This window comes from Nicotiana sylvestris, chromosome 10 (genome assembly GCF_000393655.2).
Source record: "Nicotiana sylvestris chromosome 10, ASM39365v2, whole genome shotgun sequence".
Taxonomy (NCBI): domain Eukaryota; kingdom Viridiplantae; phylum Streptophyta; class Magnoliopsida; order Solanales; family Solanaceae; genus Nicotiana; species Nicotiana sylvestris.
Genome location: NC_091066.1, coordinates 72,073,850 through 72,092,034, shown reverse-complemented (window position 1 = coordinate 72,092,034; position 18,185 = coordinate 72,073,850). Strand labels below are relative to the sequence as shown.

At 35.8% G+C, this 18,185-nt stretch overlaps 3 protein-coding genes and 1 non-coding gene across 4 annotated transcripts; 3 read left to right on the top strand and 1 right to left on the bottom strand.

Moving 5' to 3' along the window:
• Positions 1–2,719: 2,719 nt before the first annotated feature.
• LOC104211331 (UDP-glucuronate:xylan alpha-glucuronosyltransferase 2-like) lies at positions 2,720–15,619 on the top strand. Its single transcript, XM_070159117.1, has 10 exons — positions 2,720–3,227; positions 4,320–4,489; positions 5,507–5,589; positions 5,910–5,982; positions 6,037–6,054; positions 7,513–7,521; positions 12,231–12,383; positions 13,133–13,772; positions 14,361–14,768; positions 14,846–15,619. Exons 1-10 carry the CDS (start codon positions 2,720–2,722, stop codon positions 15,367–15,369), a joined length of 2,586 nt encoding a protein of 861 aa, XP_070015218.1. The 3' UTR covers positions 15,370–15,619.
• Positions 13,953–14,025, bottom strand: TRNAR-CCU (transfer RNA arginine (anticodon CCU)). Its single transcript has one exon. It is a non-coding gene; the product is annotated as a tRNA-Arg (tRNA).
• A 242-nt stretch (positions 15,620–15,861) lies between the features above and the next one.
• LOC138879503 (uncharacterized) lies at positions 15,862–16,881 on the top strand. Its single transcript, XM_070159116.1, has one exon. It carries the CDS (start codon positions 15,862–15,864, stop codon positions 16,879–16,881), a length of 1,020 nt encoding a protein of 339 aa, XP_070015217.1.
• Positions 16,882–17,337: 456 nt separating this feature from the next.
• LOC104211330 (uncharacterized) lies at positions 17,338–18,117 on the top strand. Its single transcript, XM_009760374.1, has 2 exons — positions 17,338–17,730; positions 17,851–18,117. Exons 1-2 carry the CDS (start codon positions 17,338–17,340, stop codon positions 18,115–18,117), a joined length of 660 nt encoding a protein of 219 aa, XP_009758676.1.
• Positions 18,118–18,185: the final 68 nt, after the last annotated feature.

Here is an 18,185-nt window from a genome sequence, read left to right as displayed (position 1 = left end):
AATATTATATAAAATATAAATAAATCTGATTAAAATTTAGTGACCAAATTTGGTCGCTAAATTAAATTCATGTACTGTTAGTGACCAACTTTGGTCGCTAAATTAAATTCATTTACAGTTAGCGACCAAAGTTGGTCTCTATATGGTCAAAATTAGAAATCACTTTTGTATTTACTATGTAAATAATATAAATGTAAGTCGTTAACACTTTTGTAATACAAGGGATGAATAGTACTACGAAGCGAGCGTGTGTGTCTATATATATATAATATACGCTATATACTATGCACTAAGTATAAGTGTATTAGATAATACTGTATCGAATATAGCTTATATATATATATATAATATATGTACTTACGCTATATACTATGCACTAAGTATAAGTGTATTAGGTAATACTGTATCGAATACAGCTTATATATATAATATATGTACTTACGCTATACTATGCACTAAGTATAAGTGTATTAGGTAATACTGTATCGAATACAGCTTATATATATAATATATGTACTTACGCTATACTATGCACTAAGTATAAGTGTATTAGGTAATACTGTATTGAATACAGCTTATATATCTATATAATATATGTACTTACGCTATATACTATGCACTAAGTATAAGTGTATTAGGTAATACTGTATCGAATACAGCTTATATATATAATATATGTACTTACGCTATACTATGCACTAAGTATAAGTGTATTAGGTAATACTGTATCGAATACAGCTTATATATATAATATATGTACTTACGCTATACTATGCACTAAGTATAAGTGTATTAGGTAATACTATATCGAATACAGCTTATATATATATAATATATGTATTTACGCTATACTATGCACTAAGTATAAGTGTATTAGGTAATATTGTATCGAATACAGCTTATATATATAATATATGTACTTACGCTATACTATGCATTAAGTATAAGCGTATTAAGTAATATTGTATCGATACAGCTTATATATATATAATATATGTACTTACGTTATACTATGCACTAAGTATAAGTGTATTAGGTAATACTATATCGAATACAGCTTATATATATATAATATATGTATTTACGCTATACTATGCACTAAGTATAAGTGTATTAGGTAATACTGTATCGAATACAGCTTATATATATAATATATGTACTTACGCTATACTATGCACTAAGTATAAGTGTATTAGGTAATACTATATCGAATACAGCTTATATATATATAATATATATGTATTTACGCTATACTATGCACTAAGTATAAGTGTATTAGGTAATATTGTATCGAATACAGCTTATATATATAATATATGTACTTACGCTATACTATGCACTAAGTATAAGTGTATTAGGTAATACTGTATCGAATACAACTTATATATATATATAATATATGTACTGTACTTACGCTTATACTATGCACTAAGTATAAGTGTATTAGGTAATATTGTATCGAATACAGCTTATATATATATAATATATGTACTTACGCTATACTATGCACTAAGTATAAGTGTAATAGGTAATACTGTATCGAATACAGCTTATATATATATATATATACAGCTTATATATATAATATATGTACTTACGCTATACTATGCACTAAGTATAAGTGTATTAGGTAATATTGTATCGAATACAGCTTATATATATATAATATATGTACTTACGCTATACTATGCACTAAGTATAAGTGTATTAGGTAATACCGTATCGAATATAGCTTATATATATAATATACATACTTACGCTATACTATGCACTAAGTATAGACTGTTTGACCAAAATAGCGACCAACGTTGGTCGCCATTTTTGACCGTTTGACCAAAAGACGACCAAAGTTGGTCGCTTTTGTAGGATATAAATATATATAGGATATAAATATATATATATATATATATATATATAAAAGAGGAAAATAATTATTTTATTTATTTATTTTCAAATATAGCAACCAACGTTGGTCGCTATTTTGGTCAAACGGTCAAAAATAATTTGGCTACCAAAATAGCGACCAAGTTTGGTCGCTATTTTTTTTAACAGGAGCCAAAACGGGTTTCAGGTCCATTCTTTCAAAATTATTCCCCAAATTAAAATCTTTCTCCTCTAATACTCAAAACCCCTTCCTCCCTCCGACTTCCAGCAGCAGCGACGCCCCCGCCACCGGCGACCCCTGACGGCAGCAGCAAATTCCAGCGACCTCCACTCCCAAGGTTAGTTTCTCTCTCCTTTCTTTTATTTTTCCGAAAAACAGTGATTTTAGGGGTTCAATTACAATATATTAGGGTTCAAAGTTATATAGTATTTTTTCAACTATGTTTAGTTCAAAGTTAATTCCATGTTAGGGTTTCATTTCTCCATGTTAGGGTTCAATTTCTCCTTGTTAGGGTTCAATTTCTCCATGTTATATATTATTTGCAATTTTTAGGGTTCTTATTAATACTTTTAGGGTTCAAATAAATTAACTATTTAGGTAGACTAATTTATATATGTGGTTAAATTTTATTTTATGAAGCAACAATAATAGGATATGAATTGGACTTTTAGTTAACTAAAAAAAGATTAGGCTATGAATTAACTAATTTAATTTGTTCTTGCTTTATTTAAATAGATGGAACATCGTTCTTGGATGTACAATAGGAATTATCCTAATCGGCGGGGATTGCGGGAGGATTTTGTAGAAGGGGTTGAGGACTTTATTAGACATGCAATGTCACTTCCGCCATACATAAAAGAAGGAGTAATTAGGTGCCCTTGTGTTAAGTGCGACTGTATGAAGTTTGGAAAACTAGAGGAAGTTAAGGTTCATCTTTATATGGTAGGGTTTATAGCGAATTACTTTGTGTGGACTAATCATGGAGAGATGGATGGTAGTCATGGGATATTTCATAACATGGTTGTTGGTGAAAGTAGAAGGTCGAGGGAGAATAGAAATAGTGATTCCAGAATTCATGATATGGTTGCGAATGCTTTTGGAATGCACTTTGGGGGTGAGCCCAACGAAAATATTGAACAAACTCCTAATGATGAAGCAAGACATTTTTATGAACAGTTAGAGGAAGCTAGTCATCCACTACGTGAAGGACGTCCGCACTCTGAGTTGTCTGTTGCAGTTAGATTACTAAGTATCAAATCTGATTGGAATATTTCTCAAGCAGCCATGGATTCTTTCATTGACCTTATGCGTGAACTAGTTGACGAGGAAATCGAATTACCTGGTGATTTCTATAAGGCAAAGAGATTAGTTTCTAAGTTAGGACTTTCGTCAATGAGAATTGATTGTTGTGAAGATGGTTGCATGTTATATTATAAAGATGATGCAAATTTAAGCAGTTGTAAATTTTGCGGAAAGTCTCGTTTCAAGAGGCTTTCCAGCGGGAAGATGGTCGCTATCAAGGCGATGCATTATTTACCTCTTATACCTAGGCTAAAGAGGTTATATGCGTCGATGAGTTCTGCTCCTCATATGAGATGGCACTTTGAAAATAGAAGACCACCTGGTGTTATGTGTCATCCTTCAGATGGAGAAGCTTGGAAGTACTTTGATAGGACATATCCATGTTTTGCTAGTGAACCAAGGAACATTCGGTTAGGTCTGTGTGCGGATGGATTCACGCCTTTTTCTGTATCTGCGCCGTATTCATGTTGTCCTGTCTTTCTTACACCTTATAATATATCACCCGAGTTGTGCATGACTAGTCCATATATATTCTTAAATTGTATTATCCCTGGTCCATGTAATCCGAAAAGTTTGATAGATGTATATTTGCAACCTTTGATTGATGAGCTAAAACAATTGTGGTACGATGGTGTTGAAACATATGACATATCAACCAAGCAGAATTTCAATTTGCGTGCTAATTTAATGTGGACAATTAATGATTTTCCTGCGTATGGAATGTTGTCTGGGTGGATGACTGCTGGGAAGCTAGCTTGTCCTTACTGGATGGAAAATAGTAAAGCATTCACTTTGAAACATGGCCGAAAGCAATCATGGTTTGATTGTCATCGTCAATTCTTGCCTGAGGGTCATGAGTTTAGAAGGATGAAAAATGCTTTCAAAAAGAATAAACTGGAATATGATTATCCACCTCCGATACTTTCAGGTGATGAAATTTGGGAGAGGGTCCAGAACTTCAGTAAAGTTACTGAAGTTCCACCGCATAGATTCCCCGGATACGGTGTTACTCATAATTGGACCAAACAGAGTATATTTTGGGAGTTGCCTTATTGGAAGGATAATCTTCTCCGTCACAACCTTGATGTCATGCATATTGAGAAGAATTATTTTGACAATTTGTTCAACACAGTGATGGATGTTAAAGGTAAGACAAAGGATAACCCGAAGGCTAGAATGGACTTACAAGAATATTGCAGGCAGCCTGAATTACACTTGCAGACATCAAACAATGGTAAGTTATTCAAGCCCAAAGAAAGTTACACATTCACTTTGGAGGAAAGACGGCAGATTTGTGATTGGGTAACGAAATTGAAGATGCCTGAGGGTTATGCGTCAAATTTTGAGAAAAAAGTTGATATGGAGGTAGGGAAGTTGAGCCATTTGAAAAGTCATGACTGTCATGTTTTCATGGAGACCTTAGTGCTTATTGCGTTTTTTGGTTTGCCTGAAAGAATCTGGAAACCCATCACTGAGATTAGTTTGTTTTTCAAAGACTTGTGTTCTTCCACATTAAGGGAAGAAAACCTACGCCGGATGGATCAGAACATTCGTGTAACTTTGGGTAAGATGGAAAAGATATTTCCATGTGGGTTTTTTGATGTTATGGAACACCTTCCAATCCACCTTGTACACGAGGCACGACTTGGAGGGCCTGTTCAATGCAGATGGATGTATCTCTTTGAGAGGTAATATTATAGTCCATATATAATTTTTTGTTTTATTTGAATGTTCTTGGCTAACCTAAAATTATGTAGGACAATTGGCAAATGCAAACAATTTGTTATAAGCAGAGGAATAGAATTGAAGGATCTATATGCGAAGATTATCTTGCAAAGGAAACTGCTCATTTTTGTTCTTATTATTTTGAGAGCAACGTGCCATATGCTAGGAATAGGCCCAACAGGCACACGGTCGATCTTACGAATGATCCATTATATCCGCCTATGTCCATATTCAATCAACCAGGCCGATGTTCTAAGGATGGTAGAAAGAGAAATTTGAGTGATATGGAGTTCAAGTCAGCTACACTTCATGTGTTGCTAAATTGTCCCGAAGTAGTACCATTTCTCAAGTAAGTATTGATTTAATAGTTATCAAAATATAAAATTTACTGTGATTACATCTCAATGCAACTACTAAAAATATTTGATGTGTCACAGTCACTTCGTGGGTCAATTTGGCCAAGATGTTGTATATACGGCATTTCATAGGTGGTTCAAATAATTTGTAAGTATATCCTTAAAATATTCTAACACTATGTAGGTAAACAATGTTTGGAAGTTATGCTAACTTATGAATTTTGTTAACAATATGTAGGTAAATGATCCAAATAATGGTGTAAATCAATTTTTGAAAGATATATCTTGGGGACCTGGGGTTGAGGTCACAACATATTCCAAGTACGTTGTGAATGGTTATAAGTTTCATATAGAGGGTTGCTCTAAAAATAAAAAAAGCAAAGCAACAACAGTGGGGTGTGGGTTCAAGGTGGTGATGGCAACCAAGTTGGAGATATTGATTATTATGGTGTGCTCAAAGAAATAATAGAACTAGAATATTCAGGTAGGCCATTTAAGAAAATTATTCTCTTTAGATGCAAGTGGTTTGACCCAAATCCAACAAGAGGTACGAGAGTACACAATCAATATAACATAATTGAGGTTAATCATACGAGGGAGTATGATCGCTATGATCCTTTCATAATTGCACATAATGTTAGGCAAGTGTATTATGCTCCTTATCCATTTCGGCGGAATAAGTCTGATTGGTGGGTTGTAATCAAAACTAAGCCTGTAGGTAGGGTCGAAGTCGAGAATGTGTTGGATGTTGCATATCAAAACGATATCTCCAGTGTTCACCAAATAGTGGACGAACTTTTAGAAAATGATTTGGAACATCCTGAACACATATTGGAAGAAATTGATATAAATGAAGTAAGAATTATAGAAAACGAGGAAGAAGAATCAACTGATGAAGCTCAAACTAGTGAGGAAAAAGAATTCTCTAACGAGGAAGAAGAATTCTCTGCCGAGGAAGAATACGTTGATGAGCTTTAAAAAGTTGGTTTCTTCGATAACTCTCGTTTATAGATAGCTTCCTTATATGTTTCAATCTAAATATGTATTATATTATGCAGATGACATGCAAGGGTCGAGGTAACAATAAAGGTAGTGGTTCTCGGGGTCGAGAAAAGGCTAGGAAGCAAAAGAGGAGGGTAGAAGATACTACTCATCAATCTTCTCCACCATTTTCTGATTTGCCTATCACTATGCCACAGCCTCTACCCCATGGCTATACTGAGTTGCCACAGCATCACCAGCCCTACACCTTCATGCAGACCCCGGGTGTTTCTTCACAGGGCCATCGGACTGTGCGTCCGACATATAGTCCACCTGCCTCACTACCAGTGGATCCCGCCCTGCAGCATCACATGGATCGCATCGATCCATGTAACAGCCACATGGATCGCATCGATCCATGTAACAGCCACATGGATCACAGTCATCAGTGTCACAGCCAGTCGGGTCACAGCCACTCGGGTCACAACAGTCAGTATCACAGCCACTTGCGATCCGTGCAGCTATGTCGTAGTCACAGGGATCACATCTATCGTCATCAGCGACTCCACCTATTGGAGGCCTTCGCTTGCGGGATAGTAGCTTTGACCCCCTACTCATTCCACACATGCCTCTAATACATATGTTTCGGACGATGATGCTGCTACTGCTACTGACGAGGAGGTGCATTATGATCAGTATGGCAGGATCATCATAGTCCCTGAGGGTGATGGGTAAGAGTTATTTGTTATTTTTATGTTTATTTTTTTGTACAGTTTTTACTAAGATATTAATTTGTTTTATTTATTAAATTGCAGGTTCCTTCCGAGTAATATTACTACGAGGATAATCTCCAAAGCAACCAGAAAGCTTTATGATGCCCCTTATGCGTCTTGGCGTGAATTCCCATTCTCACTGAAGGAGGCAATTTTCAATGAATTTAAGGTATAAATGTTCTTTTAAGCAGTATAATTATTTATATTTATGATATTTCCATATAATATTTAACTTTTGAAATACAGAGCAAGTGTGTATGGGAACACCAGTATAGCGCGGACGTGGCTGCAAATTTTAATCTCAAAGCTCGCAAGCGGTTGTCGCATTCTTTCTCCATAGCTAGACAGCTGAACCAGAAGCCTGGCTAGTTGCTTCAGGAGTTTTGGGATGATTTGCAAAGGCAATGGCTTACTGCAGAGTTCTTACAGAAGAGCGAAAAGGGAAAGAAAGCTCGTGCATCTGAGAAGGGAGGATCATTGCACACTGGAGGTGCGGTCAGTCAGGGGACAATAAAAAGAAGAATGGTACGTAATTGCTTAATTTATTTTAATTTTCAAAGTATATCTATTCTATTTATTAATTAAAATTTATGAGTTTTCAGGAAAAGAAGTTGGGCCGTCCGATGAACCAAGATGAGCTATTCAGGGAGACTCATATTGTGAAGAAGAAGAAAGAGACGGATCAAGAAAGGTGGGTCGAGGGACGTGCCTCGACTGTACATGTAAGTTTTCACTTTTCATTAAGTATTTTCATTTACTTGTATGTAAATTTCGAAATACTAATTCAATTTACTTTTTCTTATAGGATCGCTTCAGAGTTGAAGCTGAGGAATTCATACGCAGCCATCCACCTAATGAGTCGGTCACGTCATTCCAACTTTCGGCCGAGGATGTTGAAAGACTATGGACGCGGGCTGCAGGCGGTCCAAAATGGGGGAAGGTATACGGCCTTCCTACTAAGACATTCCATCGCTATAGGTGTGGAATGCAAGGAATAGGGACTTCCTCGCAAGCCGAGCAACTTGATGGGGAGAGCCTCTCCGCTATGCGGGAGACTGTGACAAAGCTCACATCCGAGCTAGAAGCGTCTAAGGAAAGAGAAAAGCTTAGAGATGCTCAGTATATTGGCGTGGTCGCCCAGTGCCAGAGCATGCAAGAGCAGATCAAAAATCTCCTAGCTGGATCTTTTTCGATTCCGCGATCTCGGCCATCATCTCTAGAGGCTGCCCGTCCCCGTGCTCGTTCGTCCCGTCCTCCAAGTGGTCGTTCCTCCCGTCCTCCCGGTGATCATTCTTCCCGTCATCAACAAGTAGACCCTTCTCAATACCGTGATGATGATGAAACTTCATCAGACGGTGATGATAATGATGTACCAAACAATGAATGAATTTTAGACAATTTGAACTAGACAAATACAATTTGTTTTCCATTGGGTTGTAATAAGAGTTAACTTAGTTTGGTAGTTCTATTGAAATTTACACTTTCTTGGTTTTAATGTAGCTTTTAATGTTGTTTTTGTGTTGTTATTGTTGTTGTTGGGTTGTTGTTTGGTATTGTTGTTTGAATTGTTGTTGTTGTTGTTGCTTGTTAGGGTTTTGGTATGACTGGCAGGTGGTGTAGCTGCCAAAACAGGCAGTTTCTGCCAAAATAATACACAGAAAAGCGACCAAAGTTGGTCTCTATTTGGTCGCTTTTCATGTTAAAAAAAATAATTTTCTGGAGAATAGCGACCAACGTTGGTCGCTATATACCCAGATTTCTACAAAAATCGACCAAACTTGGTCGCTATTTCATTAAAAAAATAAAATTTCTGGTGATATAGCGACCAAAGTTGGCCGCTAATATTTAAAAAATAAATTAAATTCATGTATTTAGGGACCAAAGTTGGTCGCTAGTTTAATAAAATAAATAAATAATTGAATAAAAAAGCGACCAACATTGGTCTCTAGTTTCCAGATTTTAAAATATAATATTTGGATTAGAGACCAAAGTTGGTCGCTTTTTAATGATTAATAATAAATAAATAAATAACGTATTTTATATTTAGAGACCAACTTTGGTCGCCAAATTTATATTATTAAATTAATAAAGCGACCAAAGTTGGTCTCTATAGTCAATATCCGGAAAAATTGGTCCATTTAGTTTAGAGACCAAAGTTGGTCGCTAATTAGCGACCAACTTTGGTCCCTAAATAAAAGAGACCATCAATATAGCTACCAGGCCCCTGTGGTCGCCTTTTGGTCGCTTTTTAGCCCAATAGCGACCAACTCTGGTCGCTTTTTGCGGTCGTTTTTCCCCGGATTTCTAGTAGTGACGTATGCCTCAACTGGATGTCTCTAACGCCTTTTTTCTTGGTGAGTTAAATGAGGATCTTTATATGCAGCAACCCAGAGGTTTTGAACATCCAGATTATCCACACCATGTTTGCAAGCTAAGACGTGCACTTTATGGGTTGAAACAATCACCTAGGGCGTGGTTTTGCTCGACTTGCACTTATCTTTTGGACCTTGGTTTTGCACAGTCAATCTCAGATCATAGCATGTTCATCTTTCGCAGAGAGAGTGCTATTTTGATTCTGCTCATTTATGTTGATGACATTGCTATTTGTGGATCATCAAAGATGTTTGGTTCTGAATTTATAATATCCATGAAATCTGAATATACAATGAAAGATCTTGGTTCCCTTTGTTATTTTCTCGACGTAGAGATAGTTCACAATAGTAATGGAGTTCTTTTGTCGCAAAGGAAGTATATACAGGACCTTTTGCATAAGTTTGGTTTGGCAGAAGTCAAACCTGTTCAAACTCATCTTTACAACAAACTTGAATGGCATTCTGATACTACACCACTTCTTGATGATCATTCTCTATATCTCCAAATGGTAGGAAGCCTTTAATATTTATCATTTATGCGGTCGGATATACAATTTGCTATGAACATGGGTTCACAATTTCTCCATCAACCTCGGCTAGTTCATCTTCAAGCTGTTAACCGAATTTTTCGTTATCTTAAAGGAACCCTTCCTCATGGCCTATAGCTCTGCCAACAGCCCTCTGTCTCTCTAATAATATTTTCAGATTTGGACTAGGCAGGTTGTGCAGCAACTCGTCGATCAACATCTGGATTTTGCATCTTTTTTGGGATAACTTGATCTCTTAGCCTACAAAGAAACAACCGACTATTTCCCGTTCCAACACAGAAGCTGAATATCGTGCACTAGTTGTTGCAACTGCTGAAGCTATATGGATACAATTTATCTTACGTGACTTGGTCATTTATCTGGGTACTCCTATTCTTGCAAAATGTGATATTAGTGTCATACATCTGGCGAATAATCCAGTATATCACTCCAGATCGAAACATGTCGCTTTGGACTATCATTTTATTCGTGAGAAGATTAGTCAAGGTGATCTTATTGTTTCTCATGTATCCACCTCGCAACAGCTTGCAGATGTCTTTACTAAAGGTTTCTCTGCTACAAAATTCAAGAAGTTTATTGCCAATCTTCATGTTCGTTCCTCCACTTCAGATTGAGGGAGGGTGACAAGGATATTATTGTAAATAGTGTTGTACGCATATGTTGTAGTTAGTTTCGTTGACAGTTTCATATATGTATCTTATATAAATGAGATAACTTTTGCCTTTTAAATTCAAGTATGTCTTTTGTAAACTATTCTGTAATTTAAAATTCAACTGATAGAACTACTTAAGATCTGATTTTCTGGAGTTGTATTGGAAAGATAGATGAACTTCAGATCTGATTCTGAAGTTGCATCGAAGAGATAGGAGAATTTCATATCCCAGTGGGTAAATTTTTTCATTTTTTGTGCAATACGAGTATAACTTCAGTGTCCACCCCAAAAATGGATATATGTGAAAATTCCCCTGCTGTAAAAATAGCACGGGCTAGCCAGTTTTCGGATTGGTCATTCAAAAATAGCGAGCGTTTGCAAAGTCGCTGCAATACGAAAAGTTCCAGCATAATATACTGGAGATCGGTGCACCTGTGTATGAACTTCCAGCATATTATGCTGGAACTCCAACACGCAGAAAGTTCCAATATATTATGCTGGACCGGTATATTATACTAGAACTCCAGTATATTATACTGGAGTTCCACCATAAGTACTTTTGAAACTGTGGCTATTTTTGAATGACCACTTGTAATTCTGAATTTCTCCGGAATGCGACTGCTTCTTCTAACTTTATCCCCTGGCCCACTTCTACATCGGCTTCATCATTCAAAGCATCCAGCCCAAATTTATCATTAGAATTGGGCCTGTTCACAACATATTTACACCCTATATTATTGAAGGATGAGCATAGAGCGCACCAGTGTCCACTGATACGTACCGTACCATCTCCAGTTTGGTCGTGCGAAGAATGAGAGATGGCAATTTTGTTTGACAATGGAGACTATATATGTAGTGATTATCCAACCTAAAGTCTATAAAAGTTTTTTATTAATTAACCAAAATCAATTGTTTTATATATGACATTAAAAAGAACAAAAAAGATGCTTTTTTCATCAAAAAAGATACAGAAAATGTTCAAAGTTCAAGTATTGCTGCAGTTATGCGATTTATTAACGGTTGAAAACCTCATTTCTTTTAATTTGTATACAGTATGGACTATGGACATTGACAGGCCAATAATTAAACAATAACTTCTCTCTTTCATTGATTGCAAAATGGGGGATTGCACATTTTCTTTAAACAATCTGTCCCATTATATTTACTTTTTATATAATTAAATTTTGTTCCAGCAACTAAAACTTTATGGTAAGATCTCAAAATAAAGCTATGCTTGATCCGGCAATAAATACAAACTAAGGCACGGGGATTATTTTCACCTTCAAATCTTGGATTTTAAGGGATTGGTGCACATTCTTTCTAGAAACTATCCTTATTTCTATAAATAACTAATAAGAAAATGGCCTTCTAAAAATGCATTGCAAACAATTAAAGATCAATCATTTGTCACACCCTTCTGTGTGGAAGAAATGAAAGTTTTATAACAAAGAAATACACATTTTTGGAGATTTTCTTTTTTACTTCTTCCCTTGTCTTTTTTCTTAATTAATCACCTGAATTAACAACCTAATTTTTTTAATATTATAAAACTTCATTAACAGTCTGGTTAATTTGGTGGTTGCTTTCCACACTTGGATTTAATTATTTATTGAAAATTAAAATGGTGAACATGAAGGCTCCTCTATCAAAGGCGTTGATCATCAAAATCAACTTGGTTTTCTTGGCTTGCTTCTTGATTGCTTACGCCGGCCTTCTTCTCCGTCCATCAACTTCTGTTTATCACGAAAATGCAGAATCCATTGTTGTATGCTCGTCGCGTGAATGTAAGGTAAGCAGTAGCATACTCAAATTTTTTGCAAGTAGTGTCAGTCTATTATCGCAACTTAATTAGCTTGTGTTTGCGAATTTGAATTTAGTGTTGTACGTAGAGGTTCTAAGGCTTACTTTTTGTCTCTAATTAATATTTACTTTATATTGTCGATAAATTTTTATTTAAAAAAGTTATATACATTTTTACTTTTGAATTATTTGAAAAAAATGGTGTTGAATGACATTCCTTGTAGAAAGTGTCTCCGTCACTAAAAGCAAGGGGAGCTTTCCATATTCAACAAAGGGAGAGAGGTCCGGATTTGTCCATTTAGTTGGATTACGTTTTAACCAAGCCTGAAAAATTATTTAGTATTGTGTTTAGTTAAGTTACGTACACTAGTAATGTGAAAAATATTTTTCAATAATTATACATCTCATAATATCAAGTTGTATTTAACTTTTTCGTTTTTTCAGGTTCACAATAAATGATTATTTTACCTTTGGCACACCCAATAAGAAAATATGAATTCCTAGAAAGAAAAAATATATATATTCACTATATTAACCTTAATTAATTGTTACCTAATTGACACATTGAAATATGTAAATAAGAATAAATTTTTAAAAAATAAAATTAATTCCTTTTTGATTATGTAAATAGACATTTATTGTGGACCAAAATAAAAAGGTAAAATGAGTAATGATTTATATATAATAGTTTCATCCACTTGGTTTATAATAATCAACATTTTCTTGTTTTTGAAAAAGGCCGGAGGTGAGATAAAGATGAAAGAAGAGTTGAAACAACCAGTGGTTAACGATACAATAAGAAAAATGATAAAGCATGATCAATTGTCTAGTTTCTTGGACACGATGGGAAAAGGTACGAATTCGAAAATTGGGATGGTGAATATGGAGGACGAGAATATTAGCGACTGGAGCAAACACGGAGATATTATAATACCAGTAGAATTCGAGAAGGTTTCAGACTTGTTTGAATGGAAAGATTTGTTTCCACCATGGATAGATGAAGAAGAAGAGATAATTGTACCCAAATGTCCTAAAATACCAATGCCAGTTTTCGATAACTACGGTAGGATGGACATGATTGTTGCAAAATTGCCATGCAAGTATCCAGAAGAAGGGTGGGGAAGAGATGTGTTTAGGGTGCAAGTGCACCTTGTGGTGGCAAATTTGGTAGTGAAGAGAGGAAAAAAGGGTTTGAATGGGAAGATAAAAGTGGTGTTTTTGAGCAAATGTAGGCCTATGGTGGAGTTGTTTAGATGTGATGATTTAATGAAACAAGAAGGAGATTGGTGGTATTATCAACTGGATGTTGTTAAGTTGGAACAAAAGGTTTCTTTGCCAATTGGTTCTTGCAATTTAGCTTTGCCTTTCTGGGGAAAAGGTAACATTTGTTGCTGCTAATTCTGCTTTTGTCCACTTTTTTTTCCTTGCTTTTGTAATGATTTAGGATTTAAAACAAAAGGAAAGAAAAAAAAATTAAAAACAACAAATAGGATGACATAGGCTTTTCAGATATATAATAATAAAAAGAGAAACCAGTAAGGCAAAATTAGAATCTAGACGCGCCAGGTAGGGGTCGAACCTACGACCTTCTGCTTAGGAAACAGACGCTCTATCCACTGAGCTACAGGCGCTAGTTGAAAAGTTTATCTAAGTAAATTATAAAGTACGATTACACAGTCCAGTAGAGCTAACATAATTTGAAATCTTAGAAGATAGATAATTTATAAAAAAAAGTCTTTAAGTGAGGTAATTGAATATTTCCTTTGGCATGGTCACTGGGGTAGGGGGAAGCTAACATTGTCAACAAGTAATACTTATTATAAAAACTTAACTTTAATTACTTTATCAATTATCCAATTATGTATATATTATTTTTTACAATGTACATAGAATTTAATCTCGTTCTGAAAATCTAGATGTTAATCATCTATGTACGTACTAAAATATTGACATAATGTGGTTTCAGAAATGAACGAAGTCTACGATGTTTCTCACATTAAAAGCATCACAAAGACAGCAAAACGAGAAGCCTACGCCACAGTTCTTCATTCCTCTGAAGATTATGTTTGTGGTGCACTTGCTCTAGCTCAAAGTCTTCTCAGAACAGGAACCAAACATGATCTTCTTCTCCTTTTGGACCTCAGTATCTCCGAGCCTAAACGTGAGGCCCTCGTCAAAGCCGGTTGGAAACTCCGATTCATCGATAGAATCCGAAACCCTAGAGCTAAGAACAAGACATATAATGAATACAACTATAGCAAGTTCAGGCTATGGCAACTCACAGACTATGACAAGATCATTTTTGTCGACTCTGATATAATCGTCCTTCGTAACATCGATTTTCTTTTCTATTTGCCCCAGTTGTCAGCTACAGGTAGCCACTGACAGATTTGGACTAGACACAGTTGATGTAGAACTTATTGACTCTAAATCTTGAATTTGCGACTGCAGGTAACAGCAGGTCCATTTTCAATTCCGGACTAATGGTGATCGAGCCATCAAATTGCACGTTCGATATGTTCATGCAACGTACTAAAGATGTTATCTCATATAATGGAGGTGATCAAGGCTTCCTTAATGAAGTGTTTGTATGGTGGCATAGGTTACCAAGAAGGATAAATTTCTTGAAAGATTTTTGGACAAAAAAAAATGGGATTAGTCGTAAGGACCATTGGTATGGAGCAGATCCTCCAATTCTTTATACTATACATTATCTAGGATTAAAGCCATGGATGTGTTATAGGGACTATGATTGTAATTGGAATGTTCTTGAATATCATGAGTACGCGAACGATGACGCACATTGGAGATGGTGGAAATTTCATGATACCATGGATGAGAAATTACAGAAATATTGTGGGTTGTCAAGGTTGGACATAATACGCTTGGAATGGATGAGGAACAAGGCTGAAAAATTGGGGTTCAAAAATGAACATTGGAAGATAAATGTTACTGATCCAAGACGGCTTGTTTGATTAATTAATTGCCTTCTTCAAACAATTCTTTTCCTTTTGTTGTTTTTGTTCTCTTAATTCTTCCTTAACCTTCATACTTTTATACTACTTCAAGTGTTTTGCTTAGAGAAATCTATGAACCTGCCTTATATATTCACACAATTTTATTTATATGTGCATAGAGGAATGACTATTCTCTTGTTTTGGAGCATGAGAAACACATCTTGTAAAGACACCTGCATAATGCCATCATTCTTGTCATTTCTTTCTTTATTTTGAAGAATTACTCACGCAAAGTATGTAAATGTTACTATTATGTATTGGTATATGTAAATGATTACTCGCTTAACAACGCAGAGATTGAATCTTAAGTTCAAAAACCAATCTCTTTTCAATTTACATTTTTTTCTTTCAATGGTGAATTAAGATCTGTCCGAAAAAATAACATTACTGGAAATACAAGTTACCGGAGCTGAAATTACTGGAAAAGAATTAGTACCAGTTGGAAGAGAGATGGTTACTGTTGAAAAATCTACAGATCAAAGGGTTCAAACAGCCAACAAATTTCCATTATTGGAGGTAATTGATGATGGGAATAATGAGAACAATCAGTTGGCAATAGTAGAGGTGAATGCAAGTCAAAATAGTCCTGTTCAAAACTCTAATGAAGCTGGGAGATTAAATCCAGCTGCTCCAGCTTTTAGACCTACTGATTTTGGGATTGCATCTTCTAAAGTTGGTAACACTCCAAATTCGAAAGAGGCTGGGAAAGGAGATAGAGTTACAATTGATCAAGGTGTTCCTAAAGAGACTACTGCTCAATGGGTTGGTAGAACATTTGTTAATAATACTGCAACAAATCAGTCATATCAGGATGTTCACTCACAGTCAATGAAATTTACTGGAATAGATGGGATAGTTGAGGGAGATGAAGGACTACAACTAGATGGGAAGAAACTGTGGCATCAACAAACTGAAGTGGACTCAGAAGAAGGAGAAGTACCAGATGGTGCTAATGGGGAGGAGGAATCAGCAGATGAAGAGAATGATCAAGAAGAGCAAAGTGTAAATAACAAAAACAAAGGGCAGGAAACAAGGGTAGAAAGCAGTAACACTGTGAAAGAAAGTGTACAAATTACAGAAGTGCAGAGGGTCTCAAAAGAAGATGGAAATAAGCAGCTATTGAGTTCTAATCCTAGCAAGGATTTGCCTCCAGCTGATCCAAACCTAGGCCCTACAAAACCTACTGGTGGTACAGAGAAGGGAGTAAAATCCAGTGATCCTCAACTACCAAAGGCTAGCAATGAAGAAATAATTGAGAGGCCTACAGATCCTAAACAGAGAAGAAGTGCAGAGGGAGTCAAAGACAAACAGGATGATGCAAATAAAAAGCAGCTAATTAAAGAGAAAGCAGCTACTCCATTGATCCCTATGAATATACAACAACAACTTGCAGCACAAGGTGACGATCTTAGAGAGGAGGACAACATGGAAGAGGCAGGGAGAGACTTTGATGAAGAATCAACAACATAAAATTTTAAGAATGTGGCAAGGATGGGTGATCTATCTCCTAGGCATCTGGAAAGAGGAAAATCAGCAGGGAGAGGAAAGAAGAAGAACCCAAAAGAGTTTCAAGGTGTAGTTCCTGGGGTCCAAACAAGAAGGGCCCTATCTAAATCTCAAAATCAATCATGAATTCGATCATATGAAATGTGAGATCAGTCAAGACAAAGAAAGAATGTGAAAGACTGATCAATATGAATAGACAACATCACTTTCATTTCATAGGGATTATGGAACCAAAACAGAAGGCAAGAAAGTTGGAATGGTACAGAAGAAAAATTGGAATATTACAAGCTTTTGGTAACATATCAAACAAAATATGGTGTTTGTAGATGAAGATCATGGAGTAGAGGTTCTGATTAACATGGAACAGCAGATAACAATGAAGATCACCAATATGAACACCCAACTATCAGTCATAGTAATATGCTAAATGTAATCTCATTGAGCGTAGAGAATTATGGGATATCATGTACTATTTGGCCAGAGATATGTCACTTCCTTGGCTTGTGGGGTGATTTCAATGTTATTTGGGATGAGGAAGAGAGGTTTGGTGGATTGCATGTATCACTGAATGAGGTTAATGATCTTAGGCATTGTGTTAACACATGTAATCTCACTGATCTAGGCTTCAAAGGCAGCATATATACTTGGTGGAATGGACAGGCTGGAGATGATTGTATTTTCAAAAGATTGGATAGGTGCTTGGCTAATACAGAATTTCAACAGATATTTCCTGCTCTTGAAATCACTCACTTATCTAAAATAGGGTCTGATCATAACCCTATGTTATTGAAGTGTAGAGAAGATGCAGCACCAGTAAAAAAGGCATTCAGATTTCTCAATTTTTGGACAAAGCATCCCACCTTCAAGGTTGTTGTAAAGGACAACTAAAGGGTTGATTTTGCTGGTGATCCTTTTATTCTGTTTATTCACAAGTTGAAGAAACTAAAGAAAGCGTTATCAACATGGAGTAGGGCAACCTATGGGGATATATTTCAGAAAATAGCAAGTTTAGAGGAAGTGGTAATGGTGCATGAAGCTGAGTTCGAGAGGCATCCAACAACTCAAAATAGGGAAAATTTGTTGAAAGTCCAAGCTGAACTTATTAGATATTTGGCTCTTGAGGAGGAGTTTTGGAAGCAAAAATTTGGTATAGTTTGGTTCCAAGATGGAAACCGGAACACAAGGTTTTTTCACGCATAAGTAAATGGTAGAAGGAAGAGACTCCAATTGAAAAGAATATAGAATGAAGCAGGAATCTGGTTGGAAGA

Excerpts from the sequence above, each read along its gene's own strand:
- LOC104211331 (XM_070159117.1), top strand. The coding sequence starts at position 2,720 with ATGTCACTTCCGCCATACATAAAAGAAGGAGTAATTAGGTGCCCTTGT. Across the intron at positions 5,590-5,909 it reads GAGGTCACAACATATTCCAA|GCAAGTGTATTATGCTCCTT; the intron begins GTACGTTGTGAA and ends ACATAATGTTAG. Across the intron at positions 12,384-13,132 it reads GCTCGTCGCGTGAATGTAAG|GCCGGAGGTGAGATAAAGAT; the intron begins GTAAGCAGTAGC and ends TTTTTGAAAAAG.
- LOC138879503 (XM_070159116.1), top strand. The coding sequence starts at position 15,862 with ATGGTTACTGTTGAAAAATCTACAGATCAAAGGGTTCAAACAGCCAAC.
- LOC104211330 (XM_009760374.1), top strand. The coding sequence starts at position 17,338 with ATGCTAAATGTAATCTCATTGAGCGTAGAGAATTATGGGATATCATGT. Across the intron at positions 17,731-17,850 it reads GTAGAGAAGATGCAGCACCA|TTGAAGAAACTAAAGAAAGC; the intron begins GTAAAAAAGGCA and ends TTTATTCACAAG.